General features: G+C 45.7%; 1 protein-coding gene across 2 annotated transcripts in view; it reads right to left on the reverse strand.

Annotated features, from left to right (window-relative positions):
* Positions 1–18,018, reverse strand: part of NUP188 (nucleoporin 188) — a 63,947-nt gene that overhangs the window by 23,067 nt on the left and 22,862 nt on the right. Inside the window, exons 10-20 of one of the 2 annotated variants that reach the window (XM_066366994.1) lie at positions 17,620–17,734; positions 16,803–17,003; positions 15,667–15,756; positions 9,867–9,932; positions 7,630–7,749; positions 6,992–7,118; positions 4,544–4,696; positions 4,216–4,342; positions 3,920–4,025; positions 3,749–3,825; positions 433–547 (exon numbers count right to left, since the gene is read on the reverse strand). In XM_066366994.1, coding sequence (XP_066223091.1) covers positions 433–547; positions 3,749–3,825; positions 3,920–4,025; positions 4,216–4,342; positions 4,544–4,696; positions 6,992–7,118; positions 7,630–7,749; positions 9,867–9,932; positions 15,667–15,756; positions 16,803–17,003; positions 17,620–17,734 — 1,297 coding nt within the window. The remainder of the gene's footprint in view (positions 1–432; positions 548–3,748; positions 3,826–3,919; positions 4,026–4,215; positions 4,343–4,543; positions 4,697–6,991; positions 7,119–7,629; positions 7,750–9,866; positions 9,933–15,666; positions 15,757–16,802; positions 17,004–17,619; positions 17,735–18,018) is intronic. The other variant, XM_066366996.1, reaches the window with a different exon arrangement.

The following is an 18,018-nucleotide window of genomic DNA, read 5'->3' on the forward strand; positions in this document are numbered from 1 at the left end:
TCTCTCTCCGTTCCTGTCTATCTGTCCCTATCTATCCCTCTCTCTGACTCTCTCTGTCTCTGTAAAAAAAAACAAAACAAAAAACAAAAAATAAAAAACAAAGTGAATCTTGTGTAATAAGAGTAGTGCCGTACTGTGAAATTTTGCTTTAAAAATATATATACATATTCCTAATACATATATACATGGATATACTGGAATGTGACATAAAATGTTCATATTACCTTGGGCAACAGTCAAAATAACTTGACAGTCAGTGTGTTACACCATACTGCCTCTGAATAAAGTACCTACTAAAGAATTTGGCACACAGTAAATACACAGTACACACCAACTACTATCACCATAAGCTCAGGACAACTGCAGACAAGATGACAACAGTAGCAGGGGCAGTAAAACTGTTCCAGGTGATTCTCTCTGACCAGATTTTACCTTGACAAGAGTGGTGATCAAACGCAGAAAAGCAATAGTGACCCCATACTCGCCCTGGGGCTGTTCACTATTCATCAAGAGGTTTCCATACCCTCCAGCATTCATCCCCTCCGCACTGGGGAAAGACAGAGAGAAAGGTAAAAAAATGTGCCAATTTCAAGGTTACAAGAAACTGTAATCACAGAAGATTCTTACTATAGTTAGATGACTTGGGTATAAAATAGGAAAGCTCTGCAAAGGAATAATCAAATTTAGTCAATTTTATACCCATTGTAAACATTAAGAACGTGTTTTATTGATACACAAACTCAAGAAATTTAAAGTGAGCCCTGGCCGGTTGGCTCAGTGGTAGAGCATCGGCCTGGCGTGCAGGAGTCCCGGGTTCCATTCCCGGCCAGGGCACACAGGAGAAGCGCCCATCTGCTTCTCCACCCCTCCCCCTCTCCTTCCTCTCTGTCTCTCTCTTCCCCTCCCGCAGCCAAGGCTCCATTGGAGCAAAGTTGGCCCGGGCGCTGGGGGGTGGCTCTGTGGCCTCTGCCTCAAGCACTAGAATGGCTCTGGTTGCAACAGAGCGACGCCCCAAATGGGCAGAGCATCGCTCCCTGGTGGGCATGCCGGGTAGATCCTGGTCGGGTGCATGCGGGAGTCTGTCTGACTGCCTCCCCATTTCCAACTTCAGAAAAATACAAAAAAAAATTAAAGTGGAAAGTCAAATAAACATCAGGAAAACAGCACTGTCTTATCTACAAGAAGGGAATGCTCAGATAGTAAGATGGATCTGTGCATTAATAACTGGTCTACCAGGACAGCCAAAGTAGCCATGAAATAAGGAAAAGTAAAGAATGACTCTGGCATAAGAAAGGGAAGCCAAGGCCTGCCTGGCCTGTGGTGCAGTGGATAACACTGAGGTTGCCAGTTCGAAACCCTGGGTTTACCTAGTCAAAGCACATATGACAAGCAACAAGAAAGCAATGAACAACTAAAGTGAAGCAACTATGAGTTAATACTTCTTGCTACCCCCCTCTGTAAAATCAACAAATAAAATCTTTAAAAAAAAAAAGGGAAGCGAAAGTCCTGGCTGGATAGCTCAACTGGTTAGATGTTATCCTGATATACAAAGATTGTGGGAGTTCAATCCCTGGTCAGGGCACATACAGGAACAAATCAATGTTCCTCTTTCAAGTCAATCAATTGATCAATAAAAATAAAATAAAAATAATAAGTTTAGTGTTCCCACTTGCATAGGTATATATTAATTCAGAGTAATTTGGACTAAAAACATTATGTAATCTTTAAAAAAAGAAAAAAAGGCCTGACCAGGTGGTGGCACAGTGGATAGAGTATCGGACTGGGATGCCGAGGACTCAGGTCCGAGATCCCAAGGTCGCCAGTTTGAGCACAGGCTCATCTGGTTTGAGCAAAAGCTCACCAGCTTGGACCCAAGGTCACTGGCTCGAGCAAGGGGTTACTCAGTCTGCTGAAGGCCCATGGTCAAGGCACATATGAGAAAGCAATCAATGAACAACTAAAGTGCCACAACGAAAAACTGATGATTGATGCTTCTCATCTCTCTCCGTTCCTGTCTGTCTGTCCTTATCTGTCCCTCTCTCTGACTCTCTCTCTCTGTCTCTATAAAAAAAAAAAAAAAAGGCCCTGGCCGGTTGGCTCCGTGGTAGAGCGTCGGCTTGGTGTGCGGAAGTCCCGGTTTCGATTCCCAGCCGGGGCGCACAGGAGAAGCGCCCATCTGCTTCTCCACCCCTCCCCCTCTCCTTCCTCTCTGTCTCTCTCTTCCCCTCCCGCAGCCAAGGCTCCATTGGAGCAAAAGATGGCCCGGGCGCTGGGGATGGCTCCTTGGCCTCTGCCCCAGGCGCTAGAGTGGCTCTGGTCACGACAGAGCAACGCCCCGGATGGGCAGAGCATCGCCCCCTGGTGGGCATGCCGGGTGGATCCTGGTCGGGTGCATGCGGGAGTCTGTCTGACTGCCTCCCCATTTCCAGCTTCAGAAAAATACAAAAAAAAAAAAAAGAAAGGGAAGCCAAGTCTCAGGATCCAGACACCTCTGGATTCTCTAGGCCAGGGGTCTCCAAACTACGGCCCACGGGCCACATGCGGCCCCCTGAGGCCATTTATCCGGCCCCCGCTGCACTTCCAGAAGGGCCACCTCTTTCACTGGTGGTCAGTGAGAGGAGCACAGGATGCATCCGCACCCTGTGCTCCTGGAGTACTGTATGTGGTGGCACCGCAAAGTGCGGCGTCGCTCACGTACAGTACTACTTCCGGTGATGCGGGAAGCACGAGTCACGGCTCCTGAAGCACGTCATATCACTTGTTACGGCTAGCAGTGACAAATATGGAACCGGACATTGACCATCTCATTAGCCAAAAGCAGGCCCGTAGTTCCCATTGAAATACTGGTCAGTTTGTTGATTTAAATTTACTTGTTCTTTATTTTAAATACTGTATTTGTTCCCGGGTTTTTTTTATTTGTTTGTTTTTACTTTAAAATAAGATATGTGCAGTGTGCATAGGGATTTGTTCATAGTTTTTTTTATAGTCTGGCCCTCCAGCAGTCTGAGGGACAGTGAACTGGCCCCCTGTGTAAAAAATTTGGGGACCCCTGCTCTAGGCTGTAAAGTTAATTACCATGTGCCTAAGGTGGTTGCTGCTTAATGAGAAAACTCTTTCCTCCCTCTTCTCGCCCGTCTCTCTCTCTCTCTGTCTCTCTTTTTTTTTAGTGAGAGGAGAGGAGGCAGAGACAGACTCCCGCATAGGCCCTTACTGGGATCCACCCAGAGATGCTCTGCCCATCTGGGGCACTTCCACCATTGCAACCAGAGCCATTTTTTAGTGTCTGAGGTGGAGGCCATGGAGCCATCCTCAGTGCCCAAGGCTAACTCACTCTAATTGAGCCTTGGCTACAGGAGAGGGGGAATAGAGAGAGAGAGAAGCAATAGGGGAAGGGTGGAGAAGCAGATGGGCGCTTATGTGTGCCCTGACTGGGAATCAAACCCGGGACATCCACACACCGGGCCGACGCTCTGCCACTGAGCCAAGCGGCCAGGGCCCTCTCTGACCTTAAAGACTGTGGAAACCCTCAGCACTGGCCTCAGAGGACAGCAGCCTCTCTGCACCAAGTCCTACGGTCTCCTTTGCCTTGTACTCATCCCTCACATTTTCCGATCAGAAACAGCCAAGGAGCAGACAAAGTAAATGGGCACAGAGAAGCTTCTTTCAAACTATATGAAGGCAGGGTTGACCTGAAATGTCCATGGCAACCCCAGGGGATATCCCCTGCCCACCCTAAGACCTGGCTCACCTAATCATCTGACTCATGTTGGACACCTGGTGGGCCACGAACGGTAAAAAGCCTGTGTGACGAAGATCAGTCCAAACCTGAGAAGGGAAAAGAAGAATCAAACGTCCCTGTGTCCTCAGGTATATACCAAGTGCAATGTTTTAGAGCTGTTCTGAAGACTTGGTGTCTCACCTTTGCCGGGTTCCGAGCAGCTAAAACGGTCAAGCAACTGACACAAGAAGCAATGACATCCACAGGGGGACAGATCACCGTCGTTAACCTGTTTGAAGACAGCACACTACACTCGGGCAAATCAGTAATACTTTTTCCACCACAACTCTTTCCCAGTTCTCTCTCCCCACGCCCCTCCTCTCAGAAAGGGTGCTGAAAGACAACAGCCCTTGGCTGGGGACAGCTACCACACCAGGGCTTCCCAGAGCGGGCCGTGTGTGGACTTGAAGCCCATGGGTGTGTGACCAGACGCTCACCGCTGCAGCAGCATGTAGATACGGGACGTGATGGGCAGGAGGCAGTCTGCTATTGACAGATCCGTACTGATGACCTTATGGACCAGATCAATGATGGGTTTGACCCGCTGGCAGTGCTGAATCACATCTAAGGGGAAGGAAGACTGTGACCTCAGAAAAACAAGTCCCTAACGATTACTGAATAATCTCTGAGACCCAGATAAACAAATTATACGAATCATAACCTGGATGGTTCTGAATTTTATTTTGAAATTCTGTCTATCCTCCAAATCCTCTAAGCATGTCCATTTTCCTTCCCCCCAGTGCCAGCTCCCAGAGCTGCCCTCACCTGCAGTGGAAACAACATGAAGCAGCATTTCAATCTCACAGGTGAAGAGGGTCCAGCTGCTGTACGAGTACTCCCAGCGGACCAGGTAAGCCCTGTCGTCCAGCATCACTTGACCCACGGTGCCTTGAGGTATGCGAAGGTTGGTCTGACCCCCTAAGGAAGGGAGGAAGAGAAATTACTCTAACATCTGAGGACATAACAGGAAGAGGAAACTCCTATACCAAACCCGAATATTTAATTACAGACTCTCTTCCAAGTATCTAACACTGCTACAACTTTTTCTATTAAGAAGCAAAAACAAAACAAACAAAAATAACCCTCTCTTTTCATTTGTGGAAGTGAGTCTCCCATGTACCTGGAAACAGCTGAGTGCAGAATGGTATTCCACGCACATGACAACTATGGGAAGACCACCCTATGGGGCTGCAGGTCACTGGGTAAGTTGGCGGTGGTGCCAGAATTATTAGTTAATGGGGACACAGTTCCGGTTTTGCAAGATGAAGAAAGTTCTGGAGATAGATGGTGGTGATGGTTGCACAACAATGTGAATATACTTAATGCCACTAGACTGTACACTTAAAATGGTTAAATGATGAATTTTATGTTATATATATTTTACTACAATATTAAAAATAACTTAAATGTTTTTAATTTTTTAGTTTTTATTTATTTATTCATTTTAGAGGAGAGAGAGAGAGAGAGAGAAAGGGGGGAGGAGCTGGAAGCATCAACTCCCATATGTGCCTTGACCAGGCAAGCCCAGGGTTTTGAACCGGCGACCTCAGCATTCCAGGTCCACACTTTATCCACTGCGCCACCACAGGTCAGGCTAACTTAAATGTTTTTAATAGTGCCAAACTGTAGAAAGAAGTTGTAGCAATTTATTTTCCTAATAGCAGTGCATAAGAGTGACCAGTTAAAGCCTGTAAGCGTATGTGCATTCCAGGTGCTCAAAAAGCAAATACAGCAGAACAGCCTCACTCTTCCAATCCTGGCACTAGTAACCCCCTATCCCTCAGCCCTCAGCCCCTGTAACCCACCATTCTACTCTCTGCCTCAATGAGTTTGACTACTCCAAGCTCCATGTAGCAGTGGGACCATACAACACTTGTCCTTTTGTGACTGTCTTACTCATTTAGCATGTCTTCTAGATTCATCCATGTTATAGCATGTGTCAGAATTCTCTTCCTTTCTAAGGCTGAATAATATGCCACTATATGTGTGTGTGTGTATATACACACAGATACATATTTTGTTTATTCATTTTATATGTTGGTGGACATGTTCCAAAAATTTGTATTGTGTGCCCTGGCTGGGTAGCTCAGCTGGTTAGAGCATTATCCCGATACGCCAAGGTTGCAGGTTTGATTCCCAGTCAGCATATTTGTAAGAAGCAACTAATGAATGCACAACTAAGGGGAACAAAATCAATGCTTCTCTCTCTCTCTCTCTAAAATCAATAAATACATTTAAAAAAAGGTTTTTAATTTTACTGTGTATACCCTTTTACCCAACAATTCCACTTTGGGGATTCTATGTACTAAAAAGCACCCGTAAATAAAGGTATATGCACCAAACGCAGCATTATTTCTAGTGGCAAAAACTGGCACAGCCTAAATGTCCTTTAGAAAAATAAAGAGAAAAAAAAGGAACATCAAGAAAAATTAATGTATTAAAAAGAATGAGCCCTGGCCGGTTGGCTCAGCGGTAGAGCGTTGGCCTAGCGTGCGGAGGACCCGGGTTCGATTCCCGGCCAGGGCACATAGGAGAAGCGCCCATTTGCTTCTCCACCCCTCCGCCGCGCTTTCCTCTCTGTCTCTCTCTTCCCCTCCCGCAGCCGAGGCTCCATTGGAGCAAAGATGGCCTGGGCGCTGGGGATGGCTCTGTGGCCTCTGCCTCAGGCGCTAGAGTGGCTCTGGTCGCAATATGGCGACGCCCAGGATGGGCAGAGCATCGCCCCCTGGGGGGCAGAGCACCGCCCCTGGTGGGCGTGCCGGGTGGATCCCGGTCGGGCGCATGCGGGAGTCTGTCTGACTGTCTCTCCCTGTTTCCAGCTTCAGAAAAATGAAAAAAAAAAAAAAAAAAAGAATGAGCCAGATCCATCTGTTACAAGATCAGCTTATGGAACGAATTTTTGAGTATACAGAAATGTGTAAAAGCACGCATGGCTAACTCTCAGCACTGATTCTCTAATGGAGAGAAGTCTGGAGAGAGAGGAACTTTCTAAAATGCATCTCTGCATTGTTTCCCTTGTTACGGTGAACACATTTTCTAAACAAAGCAAACAAATGACATAAGAAAGTAAGAAACTGACTAATAACTGATCAAATAAACAAGCAGAGCAGAGAGAAAGAAATGCTGTAAAGGCACCTTGCGTTAATAATGAAAATAGCAGTGAGGTCTAAGTAGAAACCATGGTTCCCAAGCCAGGCTCTTTAGTTAGCTTACCAAGGGGGTAGAGAAGTTTGGGGGTTTGCCTCCGCCAGAGAGTTCCATCTTCGTGGGAGATCACGTCGTGGGGCTTGTGCTTATAAAGCTCATTATAGAAAGACATCTTATCCAAGAAACTATACACCTGCCAACACACAGAAAAGAACCCAGCCACTCATTTACCTAGAGGCCATGTAAGAGGTCCCACACCTGCCTTTTTCCTTCCAGCCAGACTGTAAGTGCAGACTCTCACACTTCTTGCACACCCACCACTGAGACTCTTCCTGGAACTGCTGCTCCACTCCCTGCCAAATCTTCACCGTTCTTTAACACCCGACTCAAGGCCCCCCACTCCAGAGAGGTGCCTCTTCTGAGCAGTATGATCTTTACTACCCAAATGACATTTACTAAACACCACTTGGCTTTATTAGTTTACTTGTTATCTCTATTCTTTATATTTTGTCTTATTCCTACAGTACCTACAGTAGGTACTTAATAAAAACATTTTTATTAAATTTATAGAGGCATTATCTTTGGCATTTTCATTCAACTTCAGATTAGCTCTTGCCAAGGCAGTGAGATTTCAATGTGGAAAGCAAAAAGGATTCCTAAAAACTATCTCCCACTCTCTTTAGGCATCTAACTGAACAACCTACCTTTTTGGCAGTAGATTTCCCTGATACAAGGGCTCGTAGCAACTGCAGGAGTGGGGACAGGAGGTGAGGAAACATCCCACATACACTGTCCAGAATGATTCCAAGACCAGACGTTGGCTCCTGTTGTGGAAGGGGAGAAATCACTGACCTTCACATTATCAATGAATTAACATCGAATTAACCTATCTCCAAACTGCCAAGCAATCATGAGGAAATCTAAAATTAATCCTCTCCTTTAGGCAGACTCCCTACTAATTTAAGACTTCCATGTTTCCACTGAAAAAGGGTATCAAAAACTGATTAGGATAGGACCTGAAAAGAGACTGCTGCTGCCTCCAGTGACCTCTTCCGGCTAGCCTCTCTACAGGAAGATAACACTGTTCTCCTTTGCACATGTTCCCACTCAAGTGAAAAGCACCCAACCACGTGTCAACAGTTAGCCACCATATACACGCAGCAGATCCTCAATCTAAATATTTCCTATCAGCTTCTCACAGGAACACTGTGATACTAGAAGACGAAATGGCATCTCAGGAAAAAGAGGACTGGATATACAGGCAGATGAGTCAGGCCAAAGTACAAGTATAGGTGTGTTCATAAGCTGGACCCTGAGACTTGAGGCTGTTGTCAATGTTAAGACAAAGTACTGGCGAGAAACTGTTCCCTGCTAAATTCTTACTCTAACCAGTGAAAATATACTGACAGCTCACTAAGCTCACAACACCCAACAGTACCATCAAGAGGTACAGCAAAGGGAGAGCATTTGAGATCTTGCACCCTGGCATTTGGTTTCAGTTTGACTCAAACTCACAAAAATTCTAAAAAAAAAAAAAGTCACAGCAATACTGGTGTCTGAGCCTGACCAGGCGGTGGTGCAGTGGATAGACTATCAGACTGGAACGTGGAGGACCCAGGTTCAAGACCCCAAGGTCGCCAGCTTGAGCACGGGCTCATCTGGTTTGAGCAAGGCTCACCAGCTTGGACCCAAGGTCACTGGCTTGAGCAAGGGGTTACTCAGTCTGCTGAAGGCCATTAGTCAAGGCACATATGAGAAAGCAATCAATGAACAACTAAGGTGTTGCAATGAAAAACTAATGATTGCCTGACCTATGGTGGCGCAGTATAAAGCGTTGACTTGGAACGCTGAGGTTGCCGGTTCGAAAACCTGCACTTGTCTGGTCAAGGCACATATGGGAGTTGATGACTCCTGCCCCTCCCCCCTTTCTCTCTCTCACTCTATCTCTCTATCCTCTCTAAAATTAATAAATAAATACTTTCAGAAACAGGCCTGACTTGTGGTGGCTCAGTGGATAAAGCATCGACCTGGAACATGGAAGTCATCAGTTCAAAACCCTGGGCTTTCCTGGTCAAGGCACATATGGGAGTTGAAGCTTTCTGCTCCTCCCCCCTTCTCTCTCTCTCTCTTTCTCTCTCTCCTCTCTAAAATGGAAGGAAGGAAGGAAGGAAGGAAGGAAGGAAGGAAGGAAGGAAGGAAGGAAGGAAGGAAGGGAGGGAGGGAGGGAGGGAGGGAGGGAGGGAGGGAGGGAGGGAGGGAGGGAGGGAGGAAGGAAGAAAGACTAATGCTTGATGCTTCTCTCTCATCTCTCTCCATTCCTGTCTGTCTGTCTCTGACTCTCCCTCTGTCTCTGTAAAAAAAATAAATAAATAAAAATATTGGTGTCTGAGATTCCCAATATAAAAAAAGACTTGCTGGGTAGGATAGATAAGAAACTGGTTGAGCCTGACCTGTGGTGGCGCAGTGGATAAAGCGTCGACCTGGAAATGCTGAGGTCACCGGTTCAAAACCCTGGGCTTGCCTGGTCAAGGCACATATGGGAGTTGATGCTTCCAGCTCCTCCCCCCTTCTCTCTCTCTGTCTCTCCTCTCTCTCTCTCTCTGTTTCTCCCTCTCCTCTCTAAAAAATGAATAAATAAATAAAAAAACCCAAAAAACTGGTTGATAATGTGGACTACAGACTCCAGTCAGACAGAACTGGGTCAAAATCCTGGCTGCCTGGCTAACTGGGCGACCGTGGACAAGCCACTTTATAACTCAGAGCATCACCTTTCTTCATGTGCAAAATGATGATAATAATACTATCAACTTCATAGGTTTTTGTAAAGATTCAATAAGAAAACGACATAAATGCTTAGAATAAGGCCTTTCACAAAATAACTGCCTGACAAATTATTTTATTACAAAGAACACCATAACGTGACTCCCTCTAGCATACTTACTGTTCCCCAGAATAGTTCTGGGAGAGAAGGGTCTGCCAAGACCTCACATGCTGTGTCGATTACATCCTGTTGAGGGAGGGAGAAAAAATGGCTTATTTTCCCTACTTGAACCAGTCTGTCTTTTTTTGCTATATTCTGTTGAAATAAAAACATCAATAATAAAACCTCATCTAGTATGTCAGAAAGAACTCTTGGGTTTAGAAAGTAAGATTTACAGCCCATTTAGGATGCATGTTACACCTGTTTTATGATGTTAGGCAAATTAAAGTCTCTAAGATTAAAATTCTTATCTGTAAAATAGTGACAATATTATCCGTTTCACGATATTATAAGGATTAAGTGAGATAATGTATGGGGAAGTGAACTGTAAATTTTCAAATGCCATGTGAATGTGAGCTATTATAGAATCAGCTAAACTCTTCTAGAGGACAAGAATAATGCCTTTAAATATTTTTTATCCTCAACACCTAGCACTGAGCTTGGCACACACTGGGAATAATAAAGTCCTACAAATAATTTTTTAAAAATACAAGTACTGGCCCTGGCCGGTTGGCTCAGCGGTAGAGCGTCGGCCTGGCGTGTAGGGGACCCGGGTTCGATTCCCGGCCAGGGCACATAGGAGAAGCGCCCATTTGCTTCTCCACCCCCCCTCCTTCCTCTCTGTCTCTCTCCCCCCCCCCCCCCACCGCAGCCAAGGCTCCATTGGAGCAAAGATGGCCCGGGCGCTGGGGATGGCTCCTTGGCCTCTGCCCCAGGCGCTAGAGTGGCTCTGGTCGCGGGCAGAGTGACGCCCCGGAGGGGCAGAGCATCGCCCCCCTGGTGGGCAGAGTGTCGCCCCTGGTGGGCGTGCCGGGTGGATCCCGGTTGGGCGCATGCAGGAGTCTGTCTGACTGTCTTTCCCCGTTTCCAGCTTCAGAAAAATATAATAAATAAATAAATAAATAAATAAATAAAATAAAATAAAAATACAAGTACTAGAACTCTTGCAACCCCAGTGTTAATGCCAAACCTCCAGGGGTATGGTACAGTACAAATATGACCAGAATTTTGGTAAAGAATGCAAAACTTGTTCTAACCCTCTAGAGCAGGGGTCTCCTGTTGGGAACCTATGGCTCGTGAGCCAGATGTGGCTCTTTTGATGGCTGCGTCTGGCTCGCAGACAAATCTTTAATAAAAAAAATGTTGAAAATATAAAACATTCTCATGTATTACAATACATTCATTTCCTACCGCTCATGTTCATGGTTAAGAGTGGCTGGAGCCAATCACAGCTGTCCTCTGGGACAACACCAAATTTTTATTGGATAATGCATAACATACACGGGTCATTGTATGGCTCTCACGAAATTACATTTTAAAATACGTGTCGTTCATGGCTCTCTCAGCCAAAAAGTTTCCCGACCCCTGCTCTAGAGCTTTAGAAATTGAGTCTTTCAATTAACACCAATTTTTTTTCTCTCCAATGATAGAACATTTTCATCAATTTCTTCAATTTCCAAAACAATCCCTGATTATTAAAAATGAACACAGCCCTCCCCTGGCCGGTTGGCTCAGTGCATAGAGGGTCAGGCCCGTGTATGGACATTCTGGGTTCGAATCCCAGTCAGGGCACACAAAAGATGCAACCATCTGCTTCTCTCCCCCTCTCCCTCCCCCCTCTCTCCCTCTTCCCCTCCCACAGCCAGTGGCTCAATTGGTTTGAGTGTCAGTCCCAGGCAATGAGGATAGCTGGTCTGGTCTGAGTGCATCAGCCTTAGGTACTAAAAATAACTCCATTGATTCAAGCATTAGCCCCAGATAGGTGGGTGGATTCCAGTTGTGGTACATGTGGAAATCTGTCTATCTTCCCTCCTCTCACTTAAAAAATAAATAAGTAAATAAAAACAAAAATGAACACAGCCCTGGCCAGGTAGTTCAGTTTATTAGAACATTGTCCTGATACACTAAGGCTATAGGTTCGACCCCCTGATCAGTGATCAGTGTACATACAAGAATAAAGCAATAAATGCATAATTAAGTAGAACAACAAATCAATGTTTCTCTCTCCCTTACTCTAAAATCAATAAACTTAAATTATAAAAAGAAATAAGTTAAATAAATAAATAAAATGAATACAGTGATTTAGTTATAAAGAACTCCTCAAACACCATTTCCCACTGAAAGGAAACAGGGCTCCTTGGAGAAACAGATTCCAGTATGGGGCAAGAATTGTATAAAATAGGCCCTGGCCAGTTGGCTCAGCGGTAGAGCGTCGGCCTGGCGTGCGGGGGACCCGGGTTCTATTCCCGGCCAGGGCACATAGGAGAGGCGCCAATTTGCTTCTCCACCCCCCCCTCCTTCCTCTCTGTCTCTCTCTTCCCCTCCTGCAGCCAAGGCTCTATTGGGGCAAGGATGGCCCGGGCGCTGGGGATGGCTCCTTGGCCTCTGCCCCGGGCGCTAGAGTGGCTCTGGTCGCGGCAGAGCGACGCCCCGGAGGGGCAGAGCATCGCCCCCTGGTGGGCGGAGCATCGCCCCTGGTGGGCGTGCCGGGTGGATCCCGGTTGGGCGCATGCGGGAGTCTGACTGTCTCTCCCTGTTTCCGGCTTCAGAAAAATACAGAAAAAAAAAAAAAAAAAGAATAATAACTGCCTGACCTGTGGTGGCACAGTGGATAAAGTGTCGACCTGGAAATGCTGAGGTCACCGGTTCAAAACCCTGGGCTTGCCTGGCCAAGGCACATATGAGAGTTGATGCTTTCTGCTCCTCTCCCTTCTCTCTCTCTCTCTCTCTGTCTCTCTAAAAAAAAAAAACTGAATAAAGTTAAAAATAAAAAAAATAAAGAATAATAACTGCAGCCTGACCAGGCGGTGGCACAGTGGAGAGCGTCAGACTGGGATGTGGAAGGACCCTGGCTCGAGACCCCGAGGTCACCAGCTTGAGCGCAGGCTCATCTGGTTTGAGCAAAAGCTCACCAGCTTGGACCCAAGGTCGCTGGCTCGAGCAAGGGGTTACTCGGTCTGCTGAAGGCCCACGATCAAGGCACATATGAGAAAGCAATCACTGAACAACTAAGGCGTCGCAATGTGCAACGAGAAACTAATGATTGATGCTTCTCATCTCTCCGTTCCTGTCTGTCTGTCCCTGTCTATCCCTCTCTCTCTCTCTCTGTCTCTATAAAAAAAAAAAAAAAAAAGGATTAATAACTGCAGTGGATTAATTAACACAAAGCTAATACATTTAAATCATTAGTTCACAATGGTATGTAAAAAATTTAAAGCCCTCACTGGCCACCTTTGGAGAATGCTAGGGAAAACTGGGAAATACAGGAAAAGCAGAATATCAAATTAAAGAGAGAAAAATTTTTTTTAATTTAGTTATAATTGATATATATATATTAATTTCAGATGTTTCACTATTTATATACATTGTGAAACAAATTTCTCTGTATAGGAATGTTTTAACCACTAAACAATATGATGATGGGGTGGGGAACGCACAAGGCAATATACAGATGATATAGAACTGTGCACCTGAAACCTATATAATTTTATTAACCAATGTCACCCCAATAAATTCAATAAAAATAAAATAAAACATACTCATAGATGAGATGAAATGATGCCTGGAATTTACTTCAAAATAATCATGTGTGGTAGGGCAAAAATAAACAAACTCAGCTATGAAGCTGGTGATGGGATTATAAGGATTCATTATAAAATTTTGTCTACTTTGGTATATGTTTTTTAAGTGAGAGGAGGGGAAATAGAGAGACAGACTCCCGCATGTACCCTGATGGGATCCACCTGGCAACCACCATCTAAAGCCAATGCTCAAGCCAACCAAACTGTCCTCAGCGCCCAAGGCCTACACTCAGACCAACAAAGCTATCCTCAGTGCCTGGGGCCACACTTGAACGGACTGAGCCACTGGCTGCAGGAAGGGAAAAGAAGCAGATGGTCACTTCTCATATGTGCATTGCTGGGGATCGAACCTGGGACGTCCACACGTTATCCACTAAGCCAGTGGTCCCCAACCCTTTTTGGGCCACGGACCGGTTTAATGTCAGAAAATATTTTCACGGACTGGCCTTTAGGGTGGGATGGATAAATGTATCACATGACCGAGAAAAGTGTCAAGAGTGAGTCTTAGACGAATGTAATAGAGGGAATCTGGTCATTTTTAAAAAATAAAACATCGTTCAGCCCTGGCTGGTTGGCTCAGTGGTAGAGCGTCAGCCTGGCATGCAGGAGTCCCAGGTTCGATTCCCGGCCAGGGCACACAGGAGAAGCGCCCATCTGCTTCTCCACCCCTCCCCCTCTCCTTCCTCTCTGTCTCTCTCTTCCCCTCCCGCAGCCGAGGCTCCATTGGAGCAAAGTTGGCCCGGGCGCTGAGGATGGCTCCATGGCCTCTGCCTCAGGCGCTAGAATGGCTCTAGTCGCAACAGAGCAACGCCCCAGATGAGCAGAGCATCGCCCCTTGGTGGGCATGCCGGGTGGATCACAGTCAGGCACATGTGGGAGTCTGTCTGCCTCCCCATTTCCAACTTCAGAAAAATAAAAAAAAATTAAAAATAAAAAAATAAATAAAACATCACTCAGACTTAAATATAAATAAAACGGAAATAATGTAAGTTATTTATTCTTTCTCTGTGGACCAGTAGCAGTCCGCGGCCCGGGGGTTGGGGACCACTGCACTAAGCCAATCAGCCAGGACTAAAATTTCTTTCTTTTTTTTTTTTTTAATTAAATGAGAGGCGGGGAGGCAAGAAGGCAGAAAGACAGATTCCCGCATGTGCCCTGATGGGAATCCACCCAGCAAGCCCCCTACCAGATGATGTTCTGCTAGTCTGGGCCACTGCTCCGCAACTGAGCTATTTCAGTGCCTGAGGCAAGAACACAGAGCCATCCTCAGCGCCTGGGGCCAACTTGCTCAAACCATTGGAGCCAAGGCTACAGGAGGGGGAGAAGGGGAGAGAGAAGGAAAGGGGGAGGGGGAGAGAAAGAAGCGGAGGGAGTGAGGGAGAGGAGAAGGAGAAAGGGAGCGATACAGGGGGAGAAGAGGAGAGGGAGAGAGAGGGAGAGGGGGAGGGAGAGAAGGAGAGAAAGAGGGAAAGGGGGAGGAGGAGAAGGGGAGAAAGAGGGAGGGGGGAGGAGGAGAAGGGGAAAAAGAAGGAGGGGGGAGTGAAGAGGAGGGGGGAGAGAGAGAGAGAGAGAGAGAGAGAGAGAAAGGGGAGGGTGGAGGAGGAGAAGGGGAGAAAGAAGGAGGGGGGAGTGAAGAGGAGGGGGGAGAGAGAAAGAAGGAGAAAGGGGAGGATGGAGAAGCATACAGTCACTTCTCCTGTGAGTCCTGACCGGTAATTGAACCCGGGACTTCCACGTGCCAGGCCGACGGTTTATGGCTAAGCCAACTGGCCTTATTTTTTTAAAGTACTGCAGCACAGATGTTTAGGGCAGATGCATGACATAGTAAAAAAATGAGGTTGCAAAACAGTTTTACATTGTGATTCCATTTCTAGAGAAGAATTACATACAGTGTTATGTTTTTATGTATATATTCAGAAAATATTTGGAAGGGAACCCATTAAAATGTTAACAGGTTATACTGTGTGGTAGGATTACAGTTTCTTCTTTTAATTAGCACTTTTTGATTTTTGTATCATTACTATATATGATTTGTACAAGACAGTGAATGAAAACGAACAGCAGTAAATAGATTACACCTGAGGTATATGGTGTGTGTTTTATCTGCTCCACAGACGTATCTCAGGGACATGATCACAAAGCTGGGCAGTGCAGACAGCCTCCTGACAGCCGACACTGACCTGCTGATTGCCCAGCGTGTGCAGCTCCAGCGAGGTCAGAACGAAAGAAAGGAGTCCATAGACACACATGCACGCGGTGCTGGTGGTGCACTGTAATGGCAAAGGAGGCACTGGATAACTCTGACTCAGCATAATCCTATCACATTAACACAGTCTGTGAACAAACGGGAAGGGAATCTGAGGCTTCATAATTTTCCTAATTTAGTCCCAAGACCAGGAAGACAAAGGGAGAAAAGAAAAAGCGGAAGCAAAAATACTGCAAAATAAGAATAGTCTAAAGGGAATCATTTTCAAAATGATCCCAGTTTTCATGGGGAAGAAAAACACATCGAGCCTACAGAAAGGACAGAGTCTTTATGTGCTGATGTGAACCCTGCAGCTGCATGACTGTCACCAAGAAAATCAACCAGTACCAACAAGTGGGGCCTGTCAGCTGAGGTTTCATTTTAGCATGTCAAAACAGGCTGACTCAACTGTGTGCCATTCAAATTAAGCCCCAACACAAGACTCAAGAGAACTTCTGGTTTATCCTGTTATAGCTGAATGAGTAACCTCCCCAAAAAGATTTCTCCAGTCAATATGGCCATAGGTGTATTGTCTAGGGCAGTGGTCAGCAAACTCATTCGTCAACAGAGCCAAATATCAACAGTACAACGATCGAAATTTCTTTTGAGAACCAAATTTTTTTAACTTAAACTATATAGGTAGGTACATTCCTTAGAGCCACACTCAAGGGGCCAAAGAACTGTATGTGGCTCGTGAGTCGCAGTTTGCCGACCAGGGGTCTAGGGGATATACTATCCGCATAGTTTACTATCCTGGCAAAGTCTCAGACACAGTAGGGTCAAATTGTATGTACCACCCAGTGGCAATTATTGTTCCTGCAGGTAAATTTGATCTTTCTGAATCTCAATTTCCTCATGCAAAAACAGGATGCTTCTCCACAGTGCAAAGTGATACAAGGATAAAATAATACACAGAAAGTGCTGAGCACAGAGTATAAAGATCAGTTATAACATTATTATAATTATCCCTGTCACTATTACAATTATTAGTAGTATTGGCACGATTCATAAATGAGCTTCTACCCTCCTCTTTGCTCATTCTCACACAACCACCACCAGCCCGAGCCTCACATCATTTCCCCCACTGGCCAGCGAGCGGAGTAGTCGGGTCAAGTACTGAAATACGTTCAGCTGAATGGCTGTGCCACCAATCTTCCGGATGACACTGCTTGTTTCTTCTGGATTCAGAGTGTGACGGAGGAGAGCCCAGGACAAAAGCACTGGGGCATGATGTGAAATGTCCCCAAAAGTCAACATCAAATGGTCCATATCCTAGTGAAGAAAACATCTGTGTCACTAAACAGAAAAGGTCAGGACCTCTCCACAGGATCCTTCATCATGCCTAAAGTCTTCCCTTTATCCATAGCAGCCCCTCTCTCCCTTTCTGGTTCTTCCCTCCTCCCAAACCCCAGCCATCTCACTAATAAACCCTCCAGGTACTCTTCTCTTTACCCACACTGGGTTTTCCTTCCATGTGTAAATAGTCTTAATCTAAGATTATAAAATACACATTCAAATGCAGTCTCTTCAGAAAATTCTTCTTGAACTTTCTCTGTTCTCTCATCTTCTATCTTTCTAAGCACCGCATCTCAGTCATTCCCCTTTCCTCCTTTCACAGGCTCCACAAATGCAGACAAGCACATGGCTCTGTCCTTGGGCCTCCTTTGTCCGTAAATACTCTCCCGGAGTGACTCGACTCTTCTCACAGACTCTACTGTCAGCTCTGTGCAGACAACTAACAAATCTGAGATCTCCTCCAGATACACTTAACAAGGCAGAACCTCAAATTCCACAAGGCAACTTTTGTGCAGCAGTATAGCTGAGCAGTTAAAAACACACAGCTAGTTATACAAGGTCTGAAGAAAGGAAAGAGGCTGCGCAAGTTCACCTGACAAATGAGTCCATCCTGGGCGAACTGGTGCAGCTCCCTCCTGTCATCCAGAGCACACTTGTGCAGGGACTCAATGTCCATGCCTTCTACCAGGATAAGGGCACTGAAGTAGCTGGAAAAGAAAGAGCATCGTGGTGTCACAGATGCTACTCTAACCTCACTGGAAAATGGGTGCAAAGTTAAGACACTTCAATATCAAAAACATTACTATTGAGTTATTTTATATTCTTTTTCACGCTAAGTCTTCTAAATCCAGTAGGCATTTTACACTTCCAACATAACTCAATTTAATCACCCACATTTTAAGTGCTCAACAGTCATATGTGACTGTGCCTACCAAAGCATAGATCAAGTCCTAAAGGTCTTTACAGCCACCAGTTACACCTGACCCTGATA

This window comes from Saccopteryx leptura, chromosome 2 (assembly GCF_036850995.1).
Source record: "Saccopteryx leptura isolate mSacLep1 chromosome 2, mSacLep1_pri_phased_curated, whole genome shotgun sequence".
In the NCBI taxonomy this organism is placed as follows: Eukaryota; Metazoa; Chordata; class Mammalia; order Chiroptera; family Emballonuridae; genus Saccopteryx; species Saccopteryx leptura.